The sequence below is a fragment of the Manis pentadactyla genome, chromosome 3, assembly GCF_030020395.1.
Source record: "Manis pentadactyla isolate mManPen7 chromosome 3, mManPen7.hap1, whole genome shotgun sequence".
NCBI classification, from domain to species: Eukaryota; Metazoa; Chordata; class Mammalia; order Pholidota; family Manidae; genus Manis; species Manis pentadactyla.
This window is the reverse complement of record NC_080021.1, coordinates 220,201,185-220,224,804: the sequence shown is the minus strand read 5'-3', so window position 1 is coordinate 220,224,804 and position 23,620 is coordinate 220,201,185. Positions and strand designations below refer to the sequence as shown.

Below are 23,620 nucleotides of genomic sequence, written 5' to 3'. Positions count from 1 at the left end.
GCCAGTTCCAGAAGGGCTATGAAGCGCACAGTGACGCTCGGGCCCTGGGAAGGGGGCGCGGCCTCCTGGGCCTCCACACCCCGGGGCTCAGGGAACTCTCAGACCACTGCCTCATTGGTGCAGCTGTACTGGGTGAACCGTGTTGCCACCTGCTGGGCTGAGGCTACAATTAAGGGAAGACCGGTACTCTGGGCTCTGCCAGGCTGACTGGCTCTGAGCCCTGGCCTGACCATCTCCCTTCCTGTCGGATCTCGATCCCTAGCCCCGGGGCCTTTCTCTGCCTCCTGGCCCTAGTGCTTGGCTACTCAGCCAGAACTTCAGTCCTCCTCGTGGCGGCAGCCCGGCCCTCCTGCGGCCTGCGGGCCTCTGAGACCCGACATCGTGTCCCTGGGTGCTGGCAGTCCCCTGGCCCCTGGGGCAGCTGTGCTGCCGGGGGTGTGGGCCCAGGTGGGGCAGGAGGGTGGGCCCAGCCGCAGGAGCAGGCACCAGTACCAGGCCATTACCAGCCAGACGCCTTCCTCACTTTGTAAAATGCAGCTGATAAAGGTGTCTGCCCCCTGGTGCACATCTTAAGAATTAATCCTCTTCTCTGACCGCGTCCGAATGAAGCTAAACCAGGAACAAAGGTATCTGGAAGATTCCTAAATGCTCAGAATTTAAGTAACAACCTCTCAGTAACCCATAGGTCAGAAGAGGCCACGAGGAAAACCAGAAATCTGTTAAAGGAGTGCTGGGCACACCAGAAGAGAGGCAGCCTGAGGCTGTGCGACCTGTGGCGTCTGTGGGGCGAAGTGGGCAGGCGGCGCCGTGGCTGCAGCTCGGGTGGGGCCAGGACGCACACCCAGCACGCCTGCCATGTTTCCATACACAGTCAGCATCGCGTAGCAAGTAAAACAAGAGCAAAGGGAAGCACCCAGGAGACCCCCGTGCCAGGAAGGCTGTAAACCAGGCCCGAGGCCCAGTGTCCTTACGACGCACCTGACACTTGGGAGGCAGGCGGTCCTGGGCCGGGGCTGCTGCGGCTGCTTGCAGGGGCCGCCAGCTCTGCCTGCAGAGTCCAGAGGCGGAGGAAGTGGGCTCGCCCTCACCCCTGGGGTGGGGGAGGGCGCCCTGCCTTCTCCTCAGCCCCAGGGCCAAAGCCACAGGAGCTTCTTGTGCAAAGGGCAGACCTCAGCTTCCCCTCTCCTTCCCCTCCCTCCCCTCCGCAGGGAGGCCCAGTGTATAGGAGTGCTGAGGACCCAGGGCCCAGCTGGCTGGCTCCCCACCTACCCAGGGGAGGCCCAAAACAGCCCAGCTTCAGGGCAAGACCACAAGAGCCTGGGGCTTGCTTTTTCATTAAAAACACATTTACTTTATTTATTCCTTCAATGTCCCGAAAAGACCTGGGGACAAGACAAGGCCCTATGACGGTGCGGCCACTGCTGACAAGTCTTCCCCCAGCCGCCCGCTGCTTCTCTGGGGGGCTCTCGGTGGTGGGCTCCTGGGCAGGTGGGCCGAGTCCCGCCTCCTGCCAGCACAAGCAGCAGTGGTGGAGCCCACATCTGGGTGGTCCTGGAACACAAGCACACCTCTTGGGGGCACCCCGACCCGGCCAGTCCCCCAGCGTGGTGCCAGGCCTTCTCAGGGAGGGCCCACATGGAGTGCAGGCCCTGGCCTCTGGGGGTGGGTTGCAAATGGGACCACTCACACAGCCCCCGTGGTACCCACTCCAGGACCTGGACCTCTCCCGGCACTGCCTGCACAACCCAGAGAAGGCTCGTGCCTCTGGGACTTGCTAACCAGGACACCCTTCCACCTTGGGAGTCCTATGGACCAACTGGTGCTGAGGGCCTACAGGGTGCCTGCAGCCTGGGCACTGGGCCCTGCAGCAAAGCCACACGCCTGCCCTCCCACGCTCATGTCACAAGGAGGCCAGCAGACAAGTCACGTGCCAGATGTCAGGGCAGGTGCCGTCAGGACGGACGGACACCAGGACAGTGCTGCTGCCTCAGGAGGCTGCTGTGGGAGGGCGGCTGAGCGGCTGCCCCCGGAGCAGAGGCATGAATGGAGGCACCCAAGTGCAGGCAGATGAGTGTGCTGGACAGAGGGGCAGTGGGAAGTACCAGAGGGGCCAGGAGACCTGGGGAGGGCGGATTAGTCAGCTCTTCCCCCAAGGGGGCCTCTGCGACCTTGGGCCTGCCCCCAGGGGTACGTGTGCGCCTGCCCCTTCTCCACTACACCCCACATGAACCCCGTGGGCAGGGCCAACAGTGGCCAGCCTCTGGGGCGCCGGACTGCATTTGGAAAGCAGCTCGCTCCCAGGCAACGGAGGCCCGGCCCCCACGTGCCCAACGCAGAGGCGAGAGGAAGGCCTGTCCGTTCCGGGACCCAGGGGCACCCGCCTGGCCCACTCACCCTGCTGCTCACAGCAGCCGCCTCCGCTTCCGCGTGTGCCATGAGTGCCGGGTTCTGAGAACATCGACGTCATCAGGAGTGTCCAGGCAGGGGCCAGAGCCCTCGCCAGGGTCCAGGGCTCCCTGAAACAAAAACGCAGGCCGAGGAGGACAAGGGTGAGCCTCCAGCCCGGCGGGCTGGGAATGGCAGAGGCCTGACACTGGGGACAGGTAGCCCCCTCAGACTCCTCCTTGCTGAGATAGAGCAGCTCTCAGGGGAGCCGCGGCCCCAGCAGGGGGAGGCGCCCCAGGCTGGCGGGGTGACACTGCCGTGTAACAGGCAGGAACAGGGCACCAGCCTTCCCGGGGCCTCGTGTGGGCCCTGCCTCTGCTGACCCCTTCCTTACGCGGGGGCCCCAGCTCTCTCAGGGCCCGCCCCACCACGGGGGATAGGGAGCTCTTCCCCTTGGTATCTGGGGCCCAGAAGACAGCCTGGAGGGCCCCCAAGCAATGGCCCTGGGAAGGGGGCCAAATGTCCCAACAGCCCAGGAGTGAGCCTGTGGGGTGGGGGGGCACAGCCCCCGGCCATGACCCTTGGCTCTTGCTGCCCCAGGGAGTACAGGGAGGGACCACTTAGGGGGGTTCCCTGGGAGGGCCACCACACACTCTGGATTCCCCCTGCGAGGGGCCTTGACTTTCTTAACTTGGCACAAAAAGCCCAAGGTGGCCCAGCTCTCCCTCAGCCCCAGGCAACAGGGGGAGGCCCCACTGGGCCCACATAGCCACAGGACACACGGGTACCTTCTTGCACATGCTCACATCAGGAGATAAAGAAAACGGTTCCACTTAGAACCCTCAGGATGTGAGCGGGGGTGAGCCGACCCTGGGAAGGGTGAACACAGGGCCCCGTGCTGAGCGGAGGGCCCACCGCAGGCACACATGTGCAGGCGGCAGAGCAGAGCGGCATCCCTGTCAGATGAGGCCGTGTGGCCAGGGGAACGCCCCCCGAAGGGGCCGAGGAGCTCCGGGTCAGTGAGGTCGCTTTCTCTGCACGTGGGAAGGACCTCCACGCGGTGGAGCGGGCTTATAGCCGGCTTCTTCCTGCTCAGAAACCAGCTGCCCTGGCCATGGCTTCCCCTGCCCCCACCCTTGAATGCCACCCTGCCACACTAGGTGGGCTGGGCACCCACAGTGGGTGAGGGCCATGGGGCTCAGAAGGCCCCCTACCTGAACGGGGGTGGTGGCCTGGCGGCCCGGCTGCCTGTCACTGTCAGCCCGCTCCGGCTCCTCCTGGTCACTGTCGTCGCTCCCAGGGCCAGCCTGCCTGGCCGCTGACAGGGTGGTGGGGACGCCGTGCGGGGGCAGGGTGGCCAGGAGTGCGGGCAGTGTGAAGGCTGCCAGGAACCGCGCCTTCAGCAGCAGGTAGGCCGGGCTGTCCTGGAGCGCTCTCCACACCGGTGCCAGCGAGGCCTGCAGGGCTCCGGTCGCCCCGTCAGGAATTAGGGAGGCAGCTCTGTGTTCCAAGGCTTTCTTGTGGAGCAGGAGGCCAGACAGCGCCCGCAGGCTGCACAGGGTAGGAGGCTGGTAGGGCAGCCTGCTCCCCAGCCGGGGCATGCACACTCCTTGCTGCCCCCTCAGCCATTCCCGCACGGCTGCCTCGCTCTCCAGGGAGAGGAGGGCCAGGTCCAGGGCACCCTTTCCAGGCCCAGGCTGGGGTGGGGGCGGCCTCTCCGGGCCCAGAGACTCCCTGGACTCCCCTGCCTGTGAGGGGCACCCTGACGTTCCCCCTGGGACGCTCCCCAGAACAGAGCCACCTTGCAGAGGCAGTTGGCTGGACCAAGGGGGCTCAGCTTCAGAATGGTCAGCCAGGAGCGTGGCAGGGGAAGATGGCCTGGGAACCTGGGCCTCTTCAGGAGAGGGGAGTTCCCTGGGGACACAGGCCATGTCACCACCCACTTCAGCAGCGCTCTGATGTGGGGGAGGTGTTGGAAAGGTCAGGTTTGGCATGGAGGGAGGGCCTGATTCTGTGTCCAAGTTGGCTGGGGGCTGCCCAGGGCTCTGGGCTGCCTGCATCTCAGTCAGGAAGGTTGGCAGAGTCACAAACACCCCTTTGGGACCAGGGATCCCTGCTGGCTTAGAAAGGCCCATGACAGCCGGCAGAGGCGCAGGAAGCAGCCCCGGGGCTGTAAGCACCCAGGTGACTGGCAGAGGGGCACTGGCCACCACGGGAGGCCCACCGCAGTGCGTGCCCAGCGTGGGCGTCAGGCTGCGGGGCTGGATGGGCAGCTGGGCGGGGCTGGGAGCAGCAAGGAGCAGGGGTGGCGCCTCGGGTAGGCCCCGCTTCCATGATGTGGCAGGGGCCTGAGACTGTCCGGGACTGCTCAGAGGGCAGCTCACAGGGACCTGGCTGGGGCTCGGGGCTCGGGCCCTGGAAGCAGTGGGGGCAGCCTCTGGGCAGGCCAGAGCAAGGTCCAAGGCTGGCTTGTCCTCAGCTGAGGCCCAGGAGCCTGAGGCACTTGCAAGGGCAGCTGCAGGGGCCACAGACCCAAGGAGGGAACTTGAGGCCGCCGGACCTGTGGCTGGGGGGTCCTGTGAGGCCACTGTTGGGGCGGGCTGGAGGATCACAGGCTGGGAGACCAGCAGCTGGGGCGGGAGAACCACAGGGCCTTGGGTGGCCTTCCGGGCCCGTGCCTCCCGCAGCCGTTTTTCCCGGAGCAGCTCGGACACAGTCTTGGGCTTGGGCCGGGGGCCGCAAGAGGCTGGCAGGGTTGCCTGCGGGGCAGAAGCAGCACGGCGGTCGGGCACCGCCCTGCGCCCCTGGAGGAGGGTGCTCCCCTCTGCAGCTCCTCGGCTCGGCCCGTCTTGGGAGAGGCAGGCTGCAGGCAGGACAGAGCACATGCCCTGATGAGCTCTGGGCGACCGGCCAACACAGGCCTTGCCCTGTGACTGTCGGTGGGGGGCTGGAGGTGGCCTGCTCGGGCTGTGGAAGCCGGAGCTCGGCCCTGGGCCAAGCAGGGTTCACCAGTCTGGCTGCTGGTGCCCAGCCCTCCCCAGCCTCCTGCCAAGGCCAGGGCAGCAGGCACAACTGGGTACCTGGCACCATGGCCAAGGCAAGCACAGAGAGAATGCTCAGCCATGCCTGGCCACACTTCAGCCTGGACTCGAATGTGTTCAGAATGACTGCTGGATGCCACCGCCCTGCCCCGCACACAGCCCCTCAGAACCGATCCTGGCCTGATGCTGCTGGTGTGGGCAGCTGGGTGGCGGTTGGTAGGAGAGCCCTAGGGCCTGGGGGCAGACCTGCCGCACCGGGTGGGTAGGAGCCCAGCCCGAGGAGCTGCCCCTCCAGCTCATAGCAGCCAACCTGTCACCCGCTGGAGGGTCCATGGCCGTGCTGCTGGGAGTCTGAAAATGCCTGTGCCGGCTTTGGCCATTTCCCACTAGGCAGAAATAGCTACGATAAAGGGAGAGACAGACGCACAGTCAGTACCTGGGGAGCTGCGGGCACTTGAGGGTGCCTGAAAAAGAGAGAAGAGGAGAATGAGCACCCCTGGGAAGTCCCGGCCAGGCTGACATCCACGTCCCCACCCCGCCAAGACCACCACCTGACTGTGACCTGAGGGGAGGTCAGGGCCCCAGGTGCCAGGGCCGCCTCCCTCCTGAAGCAGCGCGACCCAGAGGCACCCTCGGGAAAGCTCGCCGCAGCGGGTCAGGGCTGTGCGGGGTTTACGGGGAGAGGCAGAGGCCCGGCTGTTCAGCAGGAGGCCATAGGGGCTCTGGGGCCGGCATGGTCCTTAGACCAGCCACCGTTCTTTGCCATTTTATCCAGTGGTGAATGGACTCGGTGTGGGGGACCCTCTTACCCCAACAGACATGGAGGGCAGGGCTGCCCACCCTGGCCAATGCCCCGAGCAGCAAGTGCCCAGTGGCTCCCTGGCCCGTGCAGGAGCAGTGTGGCCTTGTAGGAAGGGCACTGAGCTGCTAGGCGGGCCTGAGGGCTGAAACCCGGCCCTGCTCTGCAGGGCTGGCCCCAGCCTCCACAGGTCACGGGACTCCTTCTGCCTCTGGACCAAGCTGGTGTCGCCTCACTCCCTGGCTAGCTAGACAACTGCCATACAGCCTAGCCTGGCACCCATTCCCTCACCTGCAGGGGCCGCGGAGGCGGGTCCCCAGTACCAGCCTGGAGCCTGGTGGGGGACTGTGCCTTCCTCTCTCTGACAACCTCCATGCAGCCTGCAGTGTCGATCTGGAACAGCTGAGGGACACGCATGACACACGCCTGACAGGAGGCCAGCCCTGGCCACCGCTGCTCTCGCGGGGCAGATGCACAGCCCTAGGGGCTCTGGCTGGAGCGGGGGCAGCCCCGCGAGGCTGGGACCATCTCACGGATGCTGCAGCCTGGACTTGGGTCCTTGGGCTGCCTCCCCTGCCAAGACTCAAGAGGCCTGGGGACATCTGCTCCCCATGAGCCAGGCTTCTTGTCCCCCTCAGCTGCCATGTGCACCCCAGGCCCCTGCCTTCCCAGGACAGGGTTTGGTTGCTGGTGGTAGGAAGGCAGGGGCACTGAACAGCCCTTTCTGAGGGTCCACGACTCTGGAAAGCTGGACTTTTAAGAAAGTGAATTCACTGCAAACTTCAAAATTTCCAGAAAAACAAAGCCCAAGAGGAGACCCTGTGCTCACCTGAATAAAGAGGGCAAACACTGGGGTGCTGGCTAGGTGGGCGTCCTGCAGCTGCTGCCGGAGGCCATCGGCTGAAGGGACATGGGCACATATGCAACGTGGCCCCAGCTCCTCAGAACCCTCTTGTCGCAGCCCTGAGAGCCCCCAAAGCACCCCAAATCCAGCCACTGCTGGAAGGGCCAGGGCCCAGGGGGCAGAGGGCCTGACTGGTCCCAACACCTCTGGGCACAGGAGCTCCCAGGCCCAGGGAGTCCCCACCCTCAGGGAACACAAACAGAGATCCAGGCCTGGGCAGCAGCTCCTGCTGAGGCCCAAATGTTGGGTCACCTCCCTAAGGAGCCTCCAGTGCTAAGCAGGAGGGGGAGGCCAAGTCCCAAGACCTCTCCAAGTGATGCCCTCCTAGGAAGACAAGCTGGCAGATGGGGCTGACGGTGCCCTCTGGCTCCCCGCCTAAACCCAGCCCTGGCAGGTAACCTCCATGTGTCTGTAGACCACCCCCAGGCCCCCCATCATGTGCCTATAGGACCTCCTCCTGCCCCTGGGCCCCAAAGGAGGCTCCTGGGGCCCCAGGGAGGTACCTCGGGTGTGCACCACAGCTGGCCTCAGGGAAGTGCAGGGCAGCACGTCATCACCCACCCACGGGCTCACGGCCATCAGAAGCCGGCGCTGGAGGAGCCTCCTCTGCAAGGTGTGTCCCTGGCGCTGCTGCCCACGCCTGATGGTCCTGTGCCATGGCTGCTGCACATGGGGCCTGGCCACACCGTGGCCACTGGAGCCGGCACCCAGGGGCGGGCTGAGCAGGCACCGTTGCCTCGGCTTCTCTTTCTGTTGGGAGAAAGGCACCTGGGCCTGCTGCCAGACAAGGCTCTGGGGCTGCCCACGCCCCGCCACTCGCAGTCCTTCCCACATCGTGTACTGGGGGAGTGGGTCCTGGGGTTGGTCTGGTCACAGCAGCGTATACACATATGTGCAAAGCCCAGGGGCTGCATCTGGTCACAGGCAGGCCCTTACCAGCATCCAGCTACAGGCAGCTGGGCTGGTCCTGAGCACCTGCGGCACGGTCTCCAGGGGCACCTTCAGCAGACACTTCCCACCCTGACAAAAAGACGGCGTGGGGCTGGGTGGGTGGGGACCCCTGGCACAGGGCCTGTTGCCCAGGCCACACGCAGAGGTCCAGGCCCAGATCCCAGGGCATACGGCATCTGCACCCCGGGCTGGTGGCAAATGCTCTGAAGCCAGAGGAGGGTGGCGGGTCCTGAAGGCCTGGCTCTGGGATGCCTGCCTGGCTCGGCCACATTCCAGACTAACAGAGGGTCCCCGCTCCTGCCAGCAAGCTCCCTGAGTTGATGGCACCAGATAGCAAGACAAATCTGATGGGCAGCGACCTCTGATGGGCTCTAGGGCCACACGGCCCGGGGCGGTGGGTGCGCTCTGCACAGCTGTCTGGGCCCTCTACGTCTCCCAGGACAGACCAGCCTGGTCAGTTAGGGATGCCACTCAGACACAGCCAGGACCAAGCCTGTGCCCACCTCTAGCCCTGCCCAGGACAGGCATGCATGGCATGAGCCAAGCCAGACCCAAGCAGGCAAACAGTGGGGTCTCCCCTTCTTCCTCCCCTGGCTCAGGGTAAACCATGTCAGAAATGGCTCCCAGCCCAAGGGCCCCTCAGCAGCTCTCCCACGTATGTGGCTTTAACAGTCAACAAGCCGGGAGAAATGGAGGATGCCGGCCTCACTGCAGAAGGCTAGCAGTCTGAGCATGACTCTTTTGAAAGCCTGAAGGAAACTTTCTAGCAAGTGAGGACAGGGTGTCTGCTCCCCCACACCAAGAAACCCAGCTGCATGAGATCAGGCCGGCCCACCATCCCTGAGGGCCAGCCTCGGTGGCCAGCAGGCGGGAGCATGCTCTGCCTGCCCCCAGCCTAGGGCACAAGGGGGCCTGCTGCCTACCTCGTCTGCTGGCCCCTCTGAGCTGGGGAGGCGAGTGTCTTCCACACGCAGGTGGCCGCTGCCCATCAGGCCAGTGCTCTGGGCTTTGGAGGGGCCCTGCGCCCAGCCCGCCTCCTCGGCAGCAGCTGAGGCCACGGGGCAAGCTTCCCCATTGCCACTGTGGGCCACGTTGGTGTCCTCGGGAGAACCAGAGGAGGCAGTGGGGTGCTCCGGCCAGGCCCCTGCCCCTCGTCCCCGCGGCTCACAGGTGCCCTGCCTGGCAGGAACCCACAGGTCCATGTCCGGCACAGGGCACCCTGCTGACGGGAGCATGGGGCTGCCCTCCATGGCCTGCGGGGCTTCCTCAGGCTCCGGCTCCGAGTCCGTACTGCTCTCGGGGCTGCTGCTGTCCTCGCTGCTGGAGCTCCATCGCAGGTTGCGCGGGCGCCGCCGCCCCCGCCACCGGCGCCGCCGCTTCTGTGGGGAGAAGGCTCATTGGAGGCCTCTCTACCTCAGGGCCTGTGAGGAGGGCCGCAGGCAGGCAAGGCTCCAGGGGGCGGAGGGGGCTTGGAGGCCACGCCAGGAACATGCCATCCCTGGAGCTTGCCCTCCCGAACGCACCCCAGGCCAGATACCAGATGACAGCCTTCTCTCCCCAGTGCCTGCACCTCCCTCCCTCATCCTGCTTGGTAATGACCCTAACCAACCCCACAGGTGCTGGGCCTTCTGACTTCCGGTAAAGCCTCACCCTGGCCATGACCTTCCATTTGCTTAGACACTGGGAGCCTGTCCGATGGGGTAGTTCAGAAGCTATTTTTGCCCAGTGACCTACAAAGACAGAATGACACGAAGCTGCTTCACGCGGGTGGTGTGATGACCCGCGTTTGTCTCAGTGCGGAGCGGGCCTCTCCCAGAAGACCCGACTGCATCCTCTCGGAGTTGGGTTTCCGGGGCCGCGCTCACCCTCAGGCTGCGCGCACATCCGAGCAGCTCAAGGGGAAGCTGGGCGTCTGAGTCTCAACGGATCATCAGCCTCTCGGAAAAGCGCAGTGTGAAGCTTCAGTGAAGCTTAGCAATGCTTGACCAAGAGGGAAAAATCTTCCACCTTCACAGAGAGTAAAAATGGCCCTTGCGTACATTTCAAATTACTTAGTATTTTCTTTCCAATAGCGCTGATGGGAAGGACACCAGGGAGCCGCCTTCACAGGGCAGACAGGCTGCGTGAGGAGCCACAGGGCCGTGTCCCCTTCAGCTTGGCAGCACCGTATCAGGGACTTTTTTCTTACGAATACAAGCAAAGGTTTCACTATGCAGCCCCTAGTTCATTCTAGCCATGTAGCAAAAAATGAAAAACAATCTAAATGTCCCTCGACAGGTGTGAATGACCCATATACCATTATTCAGGGACACAGAATGTGGCTAATGAAAAAAACGGTGGAACACCGAACATGCAGACACAGAAATACATTCCTAACAGACCGAACACTATGCCGTAAAGTAAAAAAAGGCTGGTGCAACTCCATTAACTTGACTCAATTTTAAAAGCTGCCTTCTCCAGGAAAGCAGCCTGCACAGTGCTGGCACGTGCATGCCGCTGACTGGCCCCTGGATGAGATCTCTACTCAAATATCTTTCTTTGCACACCATTGCTTCTAAATCATCTCTAATGAGTGTGAACTGGTTTGTAAAAGTTGCCATCACTACAAGGCTATGAGAAAGGGGAGTGGAGGGAGAGTTGCTGAGGAGGGTAGCAGCCTGGGGTTGGAGCCGATGGAGAGCCTCCCAGGGCCTGACTGAGCTCCAGCTAGAAACTGTGAAGAGCAATCACATCAAGAACTCACCAACACCATATTTCTCTATTAATTCAATTAACTTTTCCTCTTCTTTTGAGTTCCATCGTCCCTTTTTTAAGCTGAAATGTAACCTTCTGAGGTATCTGAAAGTGACAAGAAAACAAAGGCACACTTCAGACATGAAGATGGCCCCTACTGCTGTCTCAGCTCTGCGACAGCTTCTGAGATCAGACACGAGAAACACTGGTGACAAAAGAAAAGCAGGAACCCTGGGCTTCATCAGGGCAGACTCCCGTGCTCCAAGGGTCCCCGCCAAGGACGTGGAGAGACAGCCCCCTGCCTGGGACAGCATCCTCGCAAATCACGTGCCTGGCAAGGGGCTTGTATCTGCAGTAGATAAAGAGCTCTGACAGTCAACAATACAAAGACAAGTGACTCAATTTTTAAAGTGGGCCAAAGACAAGAAGTGACACATCTCCAGAGTAGATATGCAAATGCCAATCAACACATGAAAAGATGCTCAACATCGTCAGTCATCAGGGAAACACAAACCAAAACCACGAGATCCCATGTCACACCCACTAGGATAATGATAATCAAAGAGTTGATAAGTAATGGCAAGGATGTGGGCAACGGGGACCCCCCACACTGCTGGCAGGGATGTAAAGTGGTGCAACCACCTTGGACAACAGCCTCGCAGTTCCTCCGAAGGTTAAACACAGAGTTGCCACGTGACTAACAATTCCGCTCCGAGGTACGTGTCTGAGAGACATGAACACACGTCCACATGAAAACCTGTACATAAGTGTTCATGTTTGCTAGGTTCACCCATGTTGTAGTATTGGAATTTCACTCATTTTTAAGGCTGAATACTATTCCACTGTCCATCCAATTTTGAACTGCTTCCTGTTTAACCATTCACCCACCAACATACACCCAGACTCTTTCCACCTTTTGGCTTTTGTGAACAGCGCTGCTATGAACAGAGGTGTGCAAGTATCTTTTTCAATCTCTGCTTTGGATTCTTTTGGGTGTGAGTGGAATTGCGAGGTGATGCAGCAATTTTGTCTGACCTTTTGAGGAACTGCCAGACCATCTCCCGCAGCGGCTGCACCATTTCATGTTCCCACAAGCAGGGAACCAGGGCTCCTATTTCTCCACATCCTTGCCAATGCTCATCATTTCCCCCTTTGTAAAAACAACACCCGATCTAATGCATGTGGAGTGGTATGGCGTGGTTTTGACTCCATTTCTGTCATGACTAATAGTGCTGTGTGGCCGCCTTTTGTATGTCTTCTTTGGAGAAATGTCTATTCAAGTTCTTTGCCCATTTTTAATTAAGCTCTCTTTTATTTGTTCAAAGGGGAACAGGGTTTCTTTATGGGGTGATTGAAATATTCTAAAATTGCCTGTGTTGAAGGCTGCATACACTAATACACTAATGGATACACTAAAACCATAGAACTGTATACTTTAACAAATTGTACATACATGAATTACATCTTATTAATAAAGCTGTTAAAAAAGAACACACCAAGAAAAGGAGAGAGCTGAAGCTGCCTGCCAGGGCCCTTGCCCATCAGCAGTCTGGGAGAGGAACTGAGACAGGGCTCAAGAAGGCTGCCAGCCCAGGCGCTGCTTTAGGCTGAGCCTGTGTAAAGTCTGCTTTGAAAAGAAAACAGCCTCCCCAGCACACCCTGACCCCACAGCCTCAGCCCCTCCTCTGCCCGCAGAACGCCCCGGGCTGCAGTCTCCCAGCCCACCCAGTAAGGCCCCCCCACCCAGCACTGTCCGACTCACCGGTCTCGGCACTGGGCATCGCTCCTACCTGGCACCTCTTCCCGGATTTTAAACCAATCCTGCTCCCCATATTTGGCGACCGCTTGGAGCAACTTCTGCAGGAGGGGGGCAAGCACACGACAAGACCTCTGTGAGTGGTCACGACCTCCCAACCCTCAAGTCAGCCCGTCTAAGGGGACGTTGTGGGCCCAGTGGCCACTCAAGGCGTGCAGATTAACATCCCAGAAGACAGCTCTCCTGGGACCCCCAAAACCTACCGCATCTTCTTCTGGGGCCCAAAACCCCTTTTTCAGGCTGGGATCCAAGCTCTTGGTCCACCGATAGATAAGTTGCATGGAATCTCTTCCTTCCATGTAGTAGACAACTGGGGACAGAGGGCCGTGTGGGTGCTGCACCTCCTGCTCACCCGGAAAGCAGCCCCCTTACCACTGAGAGCTGAGCCAGTATGACCCCCGTTTCCCCTCCAGCCTCTCACCAGTGAACCACGTCCACAGGTCCCTGCCTGCACATGCAGGCCTCAGGCCTAGGGTCCCAGGGCGCTCCCAGCAGCCCAGTGGCCTGTGACCGGGGTGAGTGCCTTGTGGCGGGCAGACTCACTTCTCCGGTAGGGGATGTGGCTGCCTACACGCATCTCCTGGACAAGCTGGGCGAGCATGCGGTCCTCCTCCTCTGTCCACACTGTACGCTTCAGGGCCTTGTTGTGCTGCTGGAACTTCTGCAGGCACTGGAAGGCGCTGCGGCCAGTCTTCCCAGGACGGAGCAAAGCAAAGGGGGCATCACCAGGCGCTCCCCCGCACACAGCTGGGCCATGAGCGCCAGGTGGGTAAGGTACTTCTACGAACCAAGGGTCTATTTACTCCCCCTGGGCCCTGGCGGTACAGTGGGAGCATCCCTGTGATTGGAAGCTGGGGAACCACAAATGAGGAGCACGAGCCACCAGCTCAGTCACCTACAGAAAGGAAGCCTCCCAAGAGGTGCTTCAGCCGCACAACCCCAGAACCGCACCGCAGACTCAGGCCCCGGGGGGAGACCGCCCTCTCGGTGCGCCCCTCCTCACAGGCGGCCTGCCTCCCTGCTTGTGGCTTGGCTGCTCAGCTCTAATTTGGTGTCCCAGAAGCTTCTACCGGGGGGCGGCTAAGAGGTGCACGTATGGGGGTACAGGGTGCGCTAGGTGTGACACCCACATCTCAGGAGATGCTCTCATTGGGGGTGCTCCAAAGTACTGTCTCTAGCTGCATCTACACAGTCGCTTTTGCCCCAATCTGTCTCTCACTCATCTCCTTCCAGGAAAGAGGTTTCCAAGAGCTGAGCCCGCTTCTCCCTAGAGCAGCTCTCAGGTGGGAGAGAACGTGTGTGGTCTGCTGAGCTGAGAAGTTTGGGTAAGGTGACAAAACATGACACCAAAAGCATGACTCCTAAAAGGATCCAAAAACTGCACTTCATTGAAATTGAAAACTGCTCGGTGAAGACAACATCACGGGAGTTAGAAGACAAGCCACAAACTGGGAGGAAGCATTTGTGAAATACACATCAGATAAAGGACTGCTGTCCAAAACATACAAAGAACTCTTAAAATGCAACAATAAGTGAGCAAACAATCTGATTAAGAAACAGACCAAAGCGTGCCTCATATCAAATTTACCGAGTATCATAACTCCTCCAAGTGGTAAAGATACCTCAAGACAAATGCTGGGCATAGAAGCCACAGGGCATAAATATGCAAAGAAGTAAAAAGCTAACCTTTTCAAACAATAAGGCTTCCCTCTCACTTACCAACTTCACATTTCCCTGTATGGCCCTGGAAGATGACTGGTTAGCCAGAGACGGGTAAGATTCCTCAAGGGAGGAACAACCTAAGACAGGCACAGTCGCACGGGGGCCATCAGGTGAGAAATTGGGGATCAACAGAGGTGAGGCTTAGAACTTCACCCCCCGTTTTGAGAGAAATCTTCTGCATCTGTGGATGTTTTATTGCCCTTGTCTAGCTTGGATTAACACATAGTCTACAGGCACACACCTGATCATCTACATTTGCTCTCTTACAACACTAAACTATGTTTTCTACCTTTATCTTGTATCTACCTACCACTTCAGCATTTTATTAAAAATAATAATAATAAAGAGAGAAATGTGGTATCCACATATAAATCAAGTATAAAAACCAAATGAGTATTCATATTTGAACTGTTTGTAGTTCATAATGCATGAGCAAAACCGAAAGTTTCTGTGATGGCTGCCCTTGTACTGTTCACTATGTAACTTATTCATTATGTAAGAATTTGTTCTACAAGTAAGAACTTGTTTGTTATGCCTCAGAAGATTGGAGACTGACGAAAATTAGGCTTGGGGTGGATTAATGATTGTGCATTGAGCATTGACTCCCCTATATAGAATTTTATTGTCATTAACAACCATTTGATCAAGAAATATGAGAGATGCCCTCACAAAAAAAAAAAAGGACAGACTTCCAATGGTAAAATAAATAAGTAACCAGGATGTAATGTATAACATAAGGAATATAGTCAAGATATTGTAACAGCTTGGTAGGGCGATAGCTGGAACCTAGAATTATGTATATAAATGTTTTATCACTGTGTTGTACACTTGAAACTAATGTAATGTAATACTGTGCGTCAACTACCCTTCATTAAAAAATAATCATTTAAAAAAAGAAACAGACCAAAGAAGAACTGACAGCAGCGGAGATACGAGAAGCTCCACACATCAGACTTCATCAGGGAGATGCAAATTCAAATGCGGGACCACCACACTTCTCAGAACGGCCAACACCCAGACCCCCGACCCCGCCGGTGCTGACCAGCACGAGCAGCAGCAGAACTCTCAGCCCCGCTGGTGGGAACGTGGACGCTGCAGCGCAGGGGGGCGCAGTTTGTGGATTCTTACAAAACTAAACATACTCTCACCACGTGAGCCAACGACTGCATTCCCTGGTACTCACCCAAAGGAGCTGAAAACTGTCTCCATAAAACCTGCACTCAGATGTTCAGGGCAGCTTTACTCATCACTGCCAGAACTGAGCACCAGCCCAGATGTCCTTCAGTAGGTGACGGGAGGTAAACGGTATACCCAGACAACGGAATATTACTCAGGGGCAAGCATGAGGCACCAAGCCAACCAAGAGCATGGCGGGGCCTTAAAGGCATGTCGCTGAATGAAAGCAGCCCGTGGGAGAAGGTCCAGATAGCACAAGTCCTAGAATGACAGCGTGGGGAAGGTGAACCTTCCGCAGAGCCACAATACAAGGGACAGCGGCTGCCAGGGCTGGGGTGGGGTGGCCCAGGTGGGCACAGAACCGTGGGGTACCACCGTGGACCTGTTGTACTTCTGTTTGAACGCACAGAATGTACACCACAGAGAGTGACCCTGAGATAAGTTATGGGCTCTGGGTGATCACGTGTCAGGGCAGATCCACCCTTGGTAAAAAATCCATACCACTCCTGTGAGTGATGCTGATAAGGGGGAAGGCTACACAAGTGTGTGGAAAAGGGTCTGTGGTGAATTTCTGTACCTTTCTCTCAATTTTGCTGTGAACCAAAAACTGCTCTAAGAACACCTTTAAAAAAAATCAAGGGAATACGAAGTAAAGAAGTCTTTTTAAAAAGCACAGTTTGCCAAGTATACAGAAGCATAAAGCTAATATCTACCAAATTACGTGGCAGCTACGTATGTAAAGCAAAACTATTAGCTGTGTAAGAAGATGACTGTACTTTCATCAGCTACCAACGCCACTCCTTCAGGAGTGAACAGCATCAGAAAGCAAACTTCAGCCCCACCACAAACTGTTTAATAGGTGTGTGCGAAACCCCAGCCCGAGCCGGGAGACACTGGTTCCCACGGCTTTGGTAAGTCTGGTTTACCGCTGCCACATGTGGCCATAAACACGGAAAATTAAAAACAGCCATTTTACAGACTGTGTTCTCAAGTCATGAGCCATGAAAATTCACCCTAAAGAATGAAAAGAAAGGACTCCAAGAAACCTATTAGAAAATTATAACACCTAAAATCCAAAGAGACGATAAGAACTGAGATGACAGGGATTCTAGAAATCTACGTAAAGGAGATCACACGACCGCCGGCTCCCGGAAAGGCAGGCCTGAGCCTTCCATTTATCACCGACAGATAAAAGACCTCAGCTGCCGGCTTGCAGAATGAGAACGAAGCCCAGGAGAAGGGTTCCTCTCAAATGCCATGAAGAGGCTCCTTTTAAGCTCAGTGGGGAGGGGACAGTTGGGGACAAGATGGGAAGGGGCTCAGGTAAAACCCAGAGGCAGGTCATGGGCAAAGGCTTGGGGGACTTATGTGCAAGGCAGGCGGCAGGCTCACAGCAAGGGGTTCTGAGGAGCTCTCAGCCCAGGCATGTGTAGAGGGGTCTCACCCTTGGCAAGTGGCAAGAGGAAGAAAGCCAATGGCTCCAAAGGACAGGCCCTGGCAATGGTGTGACACACAGCCCATGGAGACCCCGCACCTGGCCCAGATCCCAGCTGCGGAACCGACACTGCCCTGGGGTCCCAGAGGCCCCCAGGCCCTTACCCCCAGCTCCTCAGCGATCTCCTGCCACCCCAGGTGGCCGTGCCCAGCTGCGATGGCCTTGAGCTGGTCCACCTCCTGGGCGCCCCACTCCCGCTTGTTGATGCTCGGGTGCTCACAGTTCTGCCAAAACTTCCGGATCTCCTCTGCACTGCGCCCCCCTTCAAACTGCAGGCAGAGAACCAGCCTGTGGGGGCTGCCGCTCTCTGACAGGCAGCAGCTGGGCACTCGGGGAGGCGTAAGTGGGGTCTCTGTCCAGGCTGCCAGGACTTGCACAGCCAAAGACGTGGGTCTGGTGCCAGACGCAAAGCCCAAAGTGTTCACAACCTTCTATTCCAGAAGAGGCACCTTGCAGGGGCAGGGGGTGCAAGGGTGGAGGGCTCCAGGAGGCCACTCTGCACTGCTGGACAGGTGCCTGACAGGAGGGGGTCACGGCGGGTCTGGTGGCCAGGATGTGGCCTCAGAGCCTGAAGCTGACCTGGCCCGTCCCCACCCACACCCCGGCCAGGACAGTGGGGAGGGCCGTTCAGGCTCAGCCCTGCCCCGACGTACGTTCACATTGGAAATCTTCTCCCAGTCGTGACTGTCCAGCCTGTTCCCCAGGAGGGCCTCCTCCGAGAGCTGGCTGGATAGGACGAAGGACCCAGTCACTCCGGCTCCCCTTGGCTCTCCCCAGACCGCCCACTCCCCACAGCCTCGCTCACTTGATATCCTGGACCTCCTTCTCCGCCTCCTGTGTCTGCTTCTCCAGGGCCTGCCTCTCCGCCTCGCTTGTGACCCTGCTCTGTTTCTGCCCCAAGTACTCGAGCCTACGAGGCAGAGCAGAGGCACAAGGTGGCCACGTGACCTGTGCCCAGCGGGATCTCTGGTTGGCTCCAACTGCCCACAGATCCAGGGGTGCCCCCTGCAGGGCTGGCGCTCCGCACACTGTGGCAGCAGGGAGCATGTGCTCAGTTGGGTCTGAACTGCGACCGGCCTCTCCCCAACGAGGACCATCCCTCCTGCTGCCTTGGCTTCCCGGCCCAGAGGAAGCAGCAGAGTGCCCTCCCCAGGTGTCCCTGGTCACATCACGGGCTAGTGCACCCATGTGCAGGCTGACATAGGTGGTAGCAACTACCAGCTGCCCCGGCATCTTAAAGCTCGGTGTCTCAGCTCCCAACCCTGTGCCCAGGACGCAGGGAGGTGCTCTGCGGACATCCGGACGCTTGTGCACCGCAACAAGGCTGCAGGTGGTTTCAGCCTGCGGCGGCCACTGCAGTAAGTAACTGCTTCCGGAGCAGGCCAGGGGGGAGCACACACAGCCTGAGGAACCCGACCATCCCCCCAGCAAACCCTGACCGTCGCGTGAGGCAGTGGGCAGTCCTCGGGACCTCCTGCCTCGGCCACAGGTGCTGCGAAGAGCCACCACCCCACTGTAAAGCAGGCCCCACCGTCACAGAGGGAAACCAAGGTCCAGACTCAAGACACTGACGGAGACACACCACTAGGGGGTCCCGCAGCCCGGCCCAGCTCTCACACGCGGACCTGGATGCTTGGCTGCCTCCCTAGGAGGAAGTTCAGGGAACACTAGCTCTCCTGCTTCAAACAGAGGGCCCTGGCAGAGAAGGGGCCGTGGTGACCCGGAGCCTCTGCCCATCACAACCCAGCAGCCCGGACCTTCTCCCTCACAGAGAGGCGACCTCACCCCTTGGCTTTAGACTCACTTCAGTAACTTGGGCTGAAGCAAACGCTGCAGGCGGTCGCTCACCACTGCCTTTCTGAGCAGGGCCTTCTCCCAGCTCTTCCCTGATGAGGAATTAACAGCATCAGTGGCAGCTCACAAGGGCGCCCTCCTGGGTCACACATGGGGCCAACGGCCCGTGCCCCCGTTAGCTCTGACATCCACACTAGGGAGTGGACAGGAAACGATCTGTCTAGCCTGCGGTGAGGGAGCGGCTGTGCCAGTGCCCTGGACGCTGGACGCAGCACGGGGCCCCCAGTCTGGCGAGCCCGAGTCGGTCTGTGGCCTCCTCGAGCTGTGCGTTCAGGGACTTGCGGGGCACTGCAGAGTGAATTCGGGGGTGTGGCCCCAGGCTGCCCCTCGTGACAGCAGCCTTGTAAGAACCCACCCGTCACAGGGAAAGCAGGGACTTGGGGCGGCCAGTCCCAGCAGCCAAGGCCCAAAGGCGCCCACAGAACTGCAGGAAGAACTGCCCGAGAAGCAAGGCCCCCGCCTGGGGCGGCACGGGCACCACTGGCACCACCTGCTGGGCTCAGGCACCGAGGCCGGTCTGGGCTCTTACACTTGGTCACCAGGAGCTCCTCGAAGGCCTTGATGCCCTGGGCGGCCTTCTCCCGAGTGTCTTCATTGGCAGGAGGCCCCTGACAGAGAAAGCAGCGTTGTGACGTGGACAGGGCTCAGAAGTGCTTGCCCGAAGGGGCTCAGTGTCCCTCTAGAGTTCCTGCTAGGGCCTGGGGCCCCTTCTCCTCAGCCTCCCCAAGCAGCCAGCCACACGAGGCTGGCTCTGGATGCTTGGTGAGTGGCTCTGGGGAGCGATCCAACTGGCAGAGGGTGACTCAGCAATCTCACAAAGGCTGACGCGGCAGGCAGGGCCACCATCAGCCCCATCAGGACCCGTGCTGCCAGGAACTGACAGTCCTGCCCTGCCACCTGCCGTGGCACCTCCTAAGGAAAGGCCCGCCCTGGGGACCTGTCCCCGGAGCAGAGGTCAGCTTGCCCCATCCCATGGGAGAGGCCTTGACGTCCACCCCCGGACTCAGCGGGAAGTTTCAATAAGGCGGGAGAACATTATTCTGAAGAACCCTAAGGCATTTGGGCCACCCCAGCAGTAGGGACAGGAGCGCCCTACCAGGAGCCTGGCCCTCCCTGTGCTGAGGGCAGGGCCCCGGCCACTCACCACTCCAGTGACCCTGTCCTTGAAGTAGGGCTTCATGAAGTGCCCTATGTACAGATTCGGGAGCAGGCTCTTGCCGTCCTTCAACTTGGGGCCTTTGGACCCTGCCAGGCCCCACATGATTTCCTCCTGTGGCGGACACAAGGATTCCAGCTGTGGGTCAGGCAGCAGTTCTTGTGGAGAAGGGAACCCGGGCAGCTGAGCACCAAACCTGACCTAAAGCCCTGGCTCTCGGAGGCCTGGCCCAGGGGTTCCCGGGGCCAGACCCCATCCTACCTGCTGCTCCCGGTTCTGGGCCAGGAGCAGGATGACCTCAGCCAGCTTCTCTTGGATGACCTCCTGGTAGACCATGTTCAGCTGCAGGCAGGTCTCTGGGTCTTCGGGGAGGGCCTTCTCCTTGGAATTGTCGTCATTGCTGGCCTCACTCCACCTGTCCTCTTCCTGGTTATTAAGTGGGAAGCTGTGGGTGGGCACTGGGGCCACGTATGCTCCCCCTTCCTCATGGCCCTGTGTCCCAGCTACTGGATCAGCGCGAGACCGAGGCACAACCGTGCAGAGCGTGTGCGTGGCCCCCGACCCAGGAATGCATTTTGGGTGGGAAGTGTGAGAAGATGAGTGGTTTCCACTTTCTCCAGTAAACAGCTCTGCCAATTCAGAATTTTATAATGGGCTCGCCACTGGCAGGTGGCAGAGAAGAGCACGCCTGAGGGAGGCTACTGCAGTGCCAACAAAACTGAAAACTGGGGATGGGCCAAACATCCCCCGAAGGCAGAGTCAACCACACCATGGCCTATGGTAAACCCGTAGCAGGGGCCGCCCCGATGCTAAGCCAGGAAGCAACCGTGCAGCTGCTGAGTTGGTGGGGAAAACAAAAGGCAAACTGTAAACATTTCCCAAAACAACATGGAATCCCAAAATAAACTAAGAGTAGTTCACGGTGACTGGTGCAACTGAGTGGCTGCTGGCCAGGCACTGTCCCAGTACCACACGCCCGCCAGCTGACTTGTGCTGCAACGGCCCGCGGCAGACCGGGAGGCCAAGGCCCGGGGTGGCGAGTGACAAGGGGCAGGGCTGGCAGCCTTCACGGAGCCTTCTGCATGTGGCGCTGTGTCAAGACAGGTGCATGTGGGGAGGAGCTCAGACAAGTAAGGAGGCACAGATACCAAACTGTTAATAGCAGTCACCTCTAGGGACAGTTTCAATTTTCACTATCGACGCTTTGTGACACTTCATCTAAACAAATGTGCATTACTTTTATAACACAGAGAAGCCAAAATGAGTTCAAGGCACACCCACTCCCAGGCCCACTGGAAGGATGGTGGGCTGGCCTCAGTGGGCATAGCCGGCCCAAGCTAGTAGTTACCGAGACTGGGGGACCAGCATCGTCTGATTCGTCATCACACAGCAAATCTGTGGGAACACAAGCAGACCGTGTTGATAGCTGGCAGTGGAAACCAGGGCTAGAGGTGTGATGCCACAGATGCCCAGGAGAATGACCAGGCAGTACATGGCCTATTTCCTGGGCAGCCAGAGAGGAGAGAGGGGATGAGGCCAGTGGGCTTGGAGCAGATGACTGACCGCAGGATGACACTTAGGTGTCATGGACTTTCCCTCCCAGACAGTGCCCTGCAGCTGAGCACCACAGGGTAGGTACTGGACCAAGGACAGGGCCAGCCAGGAGCAGATGCAGGCCTGATGTGAAGTGCCCTGGCACGCAGGGGCAATGAAGGGAGGCCCCACAGGAGCTGAATCTGTCCTGGGGCAGCCGGAACTAGTGGGACAGAGGGGACAGACATAGATGTCCTGATGACAAGTGAGAGAGGCCCTGGTGTGGCAGGAAACTGAGAAGCTGGGCCTCAGTACTGCACCTGGGCCTTGGGAGAGGTGGGTGGGCCTGGGGGGCCCTGGACAGCTTGGCCCCTGCAGGCAGGCCTCCAGTCAGGGGCCACAGGAGCACCAAGGGAAGTGTGTGGGGTGGGCAGACCGTTGTGCCTTGGCAGCAGGGGCCTCAGAGAGGGACTGGAGGGATGAGCCCAGGGAAGAGCCCTGGGGCTCTCAGCTGTGGTGACTATTCAGGCATGGTGGCAGATGACACGCTGAACTCTAGAACTTCCCGATTCTGAAGACAGCTCCCCTCCCATCCCCAAACAGGCTGATGCAGACGCCACTCTAGGGCAGGGCACTCATGCACAGTCAGCAGGTCAAGGGGCTGATGGAGGAGAGATGATCACAAACTGTCCGGTGCGGTCAAGCAGAGGCCGGGTTTGAAGACAGGCTTGGTCTCAGCTGTACCCCAGCATAACGTGGCTGACAGGAGCCCGAGGCAGACACAGCCGTAATAACCACATGTGGGAACTTACCTGCGCCAGAATCTGAATCGAGGCTTGATTCTGAGACCTCCACGTGGATACTTGAGGAGCTGGGATCCAAAATTCTTTCTAACTCCTTGATCTCCTTTGTTATTTTTTCTCTTTCAGCGTCTATATCCATGATTTCAGCCTGCCTACAAAACACAACACAAGACGTTAGAAACCAAGGGTGTGCAGGAGTCCCCTTCTCTGACGGACCCACAGCCCCGAGAGACGGCAGAAGCCTGACCACAGCAGGCCCTGGGCTGAGGCCCGGCGGGGGAGCCCGGGACCGCGGCCCCGCCGCACCGCCGACTCTCCCGGCACAGAGCCAGACACACTGAAGCACTGGGCGGCGGGCGGGCCCCACCGGCGTGGGAAGGCAGGCCCCTTGCGGTCCCGCTGCATCTCCAGCACCTGGCACGTGACAGTGTCTCACGCTGAACCGAACAAACACTCGCTGCGGACAAAACCCTCTTTCGGGAGCACCGGTCTGGGAAGCCGAACGGGAGCGGACAACTGGCAAAGGACGAGGTCTGAGGACAAGGCGACGGCGCGGTAGATTCCGAAGGGGCACCCGCGGACTCGGCCGGAAGCCCGCCCGACCGTCTCCTCCGGCGGGCAGCGGGCGGCGCGGACGCCTCCCTGAGGTTTGCTCTGGCAGAGGCCGGGCGCCGCCCGCTGCCCGCACCCGCCCGAGGGCCTCCCGCCGCCGCCGGGACACTCCCACCGCCCTCACCGGCGCAGGGCCGCCGCGCTCCGCGCTCCCGGCGGACGGCGCCTCGGGAGCCGGGGGCCGGAAGTCCCGCCTCCGCGGCAGCGGCGCAGAGCACGCCGGGACGGGGCCCTCGGGCGGCAGCGCTGTTGCTGCCCCCGCGCGGCCGCCCCCAGCACTGCGGCCAGGCTCTGGCAGTCGGAGCGCGGGGCCGCCCTGTGGCCGGCACGAGCCCGGCCCGGGCAGCGCGGTTCCAGAGGGCTCCCCTCGAGACGTGGCCTCCAGCGGCCACCGCTGCCGCACGAGCAGGTGCGGAGGCGGCAAGTGACGCCTGGAACGAAGGAGCCGTGCGGCGCGGCTCCTCCCATGCCAACGAGCTCCTCCCACACCCGGCCTGCCCCCACGGGGCGCCAAGCCCAGAGGCCGAGGTGGAGGTCAACCAATGTCTCCGCGGGGCCTGCTTTCACATCCTTAGGTGTGGGGCACTGAATCCCCCGTGCCCTCCGCAGCCCGGTCCTCCGTGGCTGCAGCAGCCACAGC

At 59.7% G+C, this 23,620-nt stretch overlaps 1 protein-coding gene across 4 annotated transcripts; it reads right to left on the bottom strand.

Moving 5' to 3' along the window:
- Positions 1-1,328: 1,328 nt before the first annotated feature.
- Positions 1,329-23,366, bottom strand: SNAPC4 (small nuclear RNA activating complex polypeptide 4). Of its 4 annotated transcripts, none has more exons than XM_057499233.1 (24): positions 23,105-23,366; positions 22,378-22,520; positions 21,381-21,427; positions 20,294-20,458; positions 20,021-20,146; positions 19,406-19,484; positions 18,827-18,908; positions 17,828-17,932; positions 17,676-17,748; positions 17,127-17,291; positions 13,173-13,320; positions 12,833-12,939; positions 12,576-12,670; positions 10,824-10,918; positions 9,731-9,810; positions 9,004-9,459; positions 8,066-8,149; positions 7,633-7,879; positions 7,055-7,125; positions 6,517-6,627; positions 5,863-5,890; positions 3,600-5,248; positions 2,395-2,516; positions 1,329-2,119 (listed from the first exon to the last, which is right to left on the bottom strand). In XM_057499233.1, the coding sequence occupies exons 2-23, from the start codon at positions 22,505-22,507 to the stop codon at positions 2,403-2,405; spliced, it is 4,257 nt and encodes a 1,418-aa protein (XP_057355216.1). In that variant the 5' UTR covers positions 22,508-22,520; positions 23,105-23,366; the 3' UTR covers positions 1,329-2,119; positions 2,395-2,402. The 4 variants fall into 4 exon arrangements, with proteins under 4 accessions (XP_057355216.1, XP_057355215.1, XP_057355214.1 ...); XM_057499232.1 differs by having other exon boundaries at positions 1,329-1,551; XM_057499231.1 differs by having other exon boundaries at positions 1,329-2,516.
- Positions 23,367-23,620: the final 254 nt, after the last annotated feature.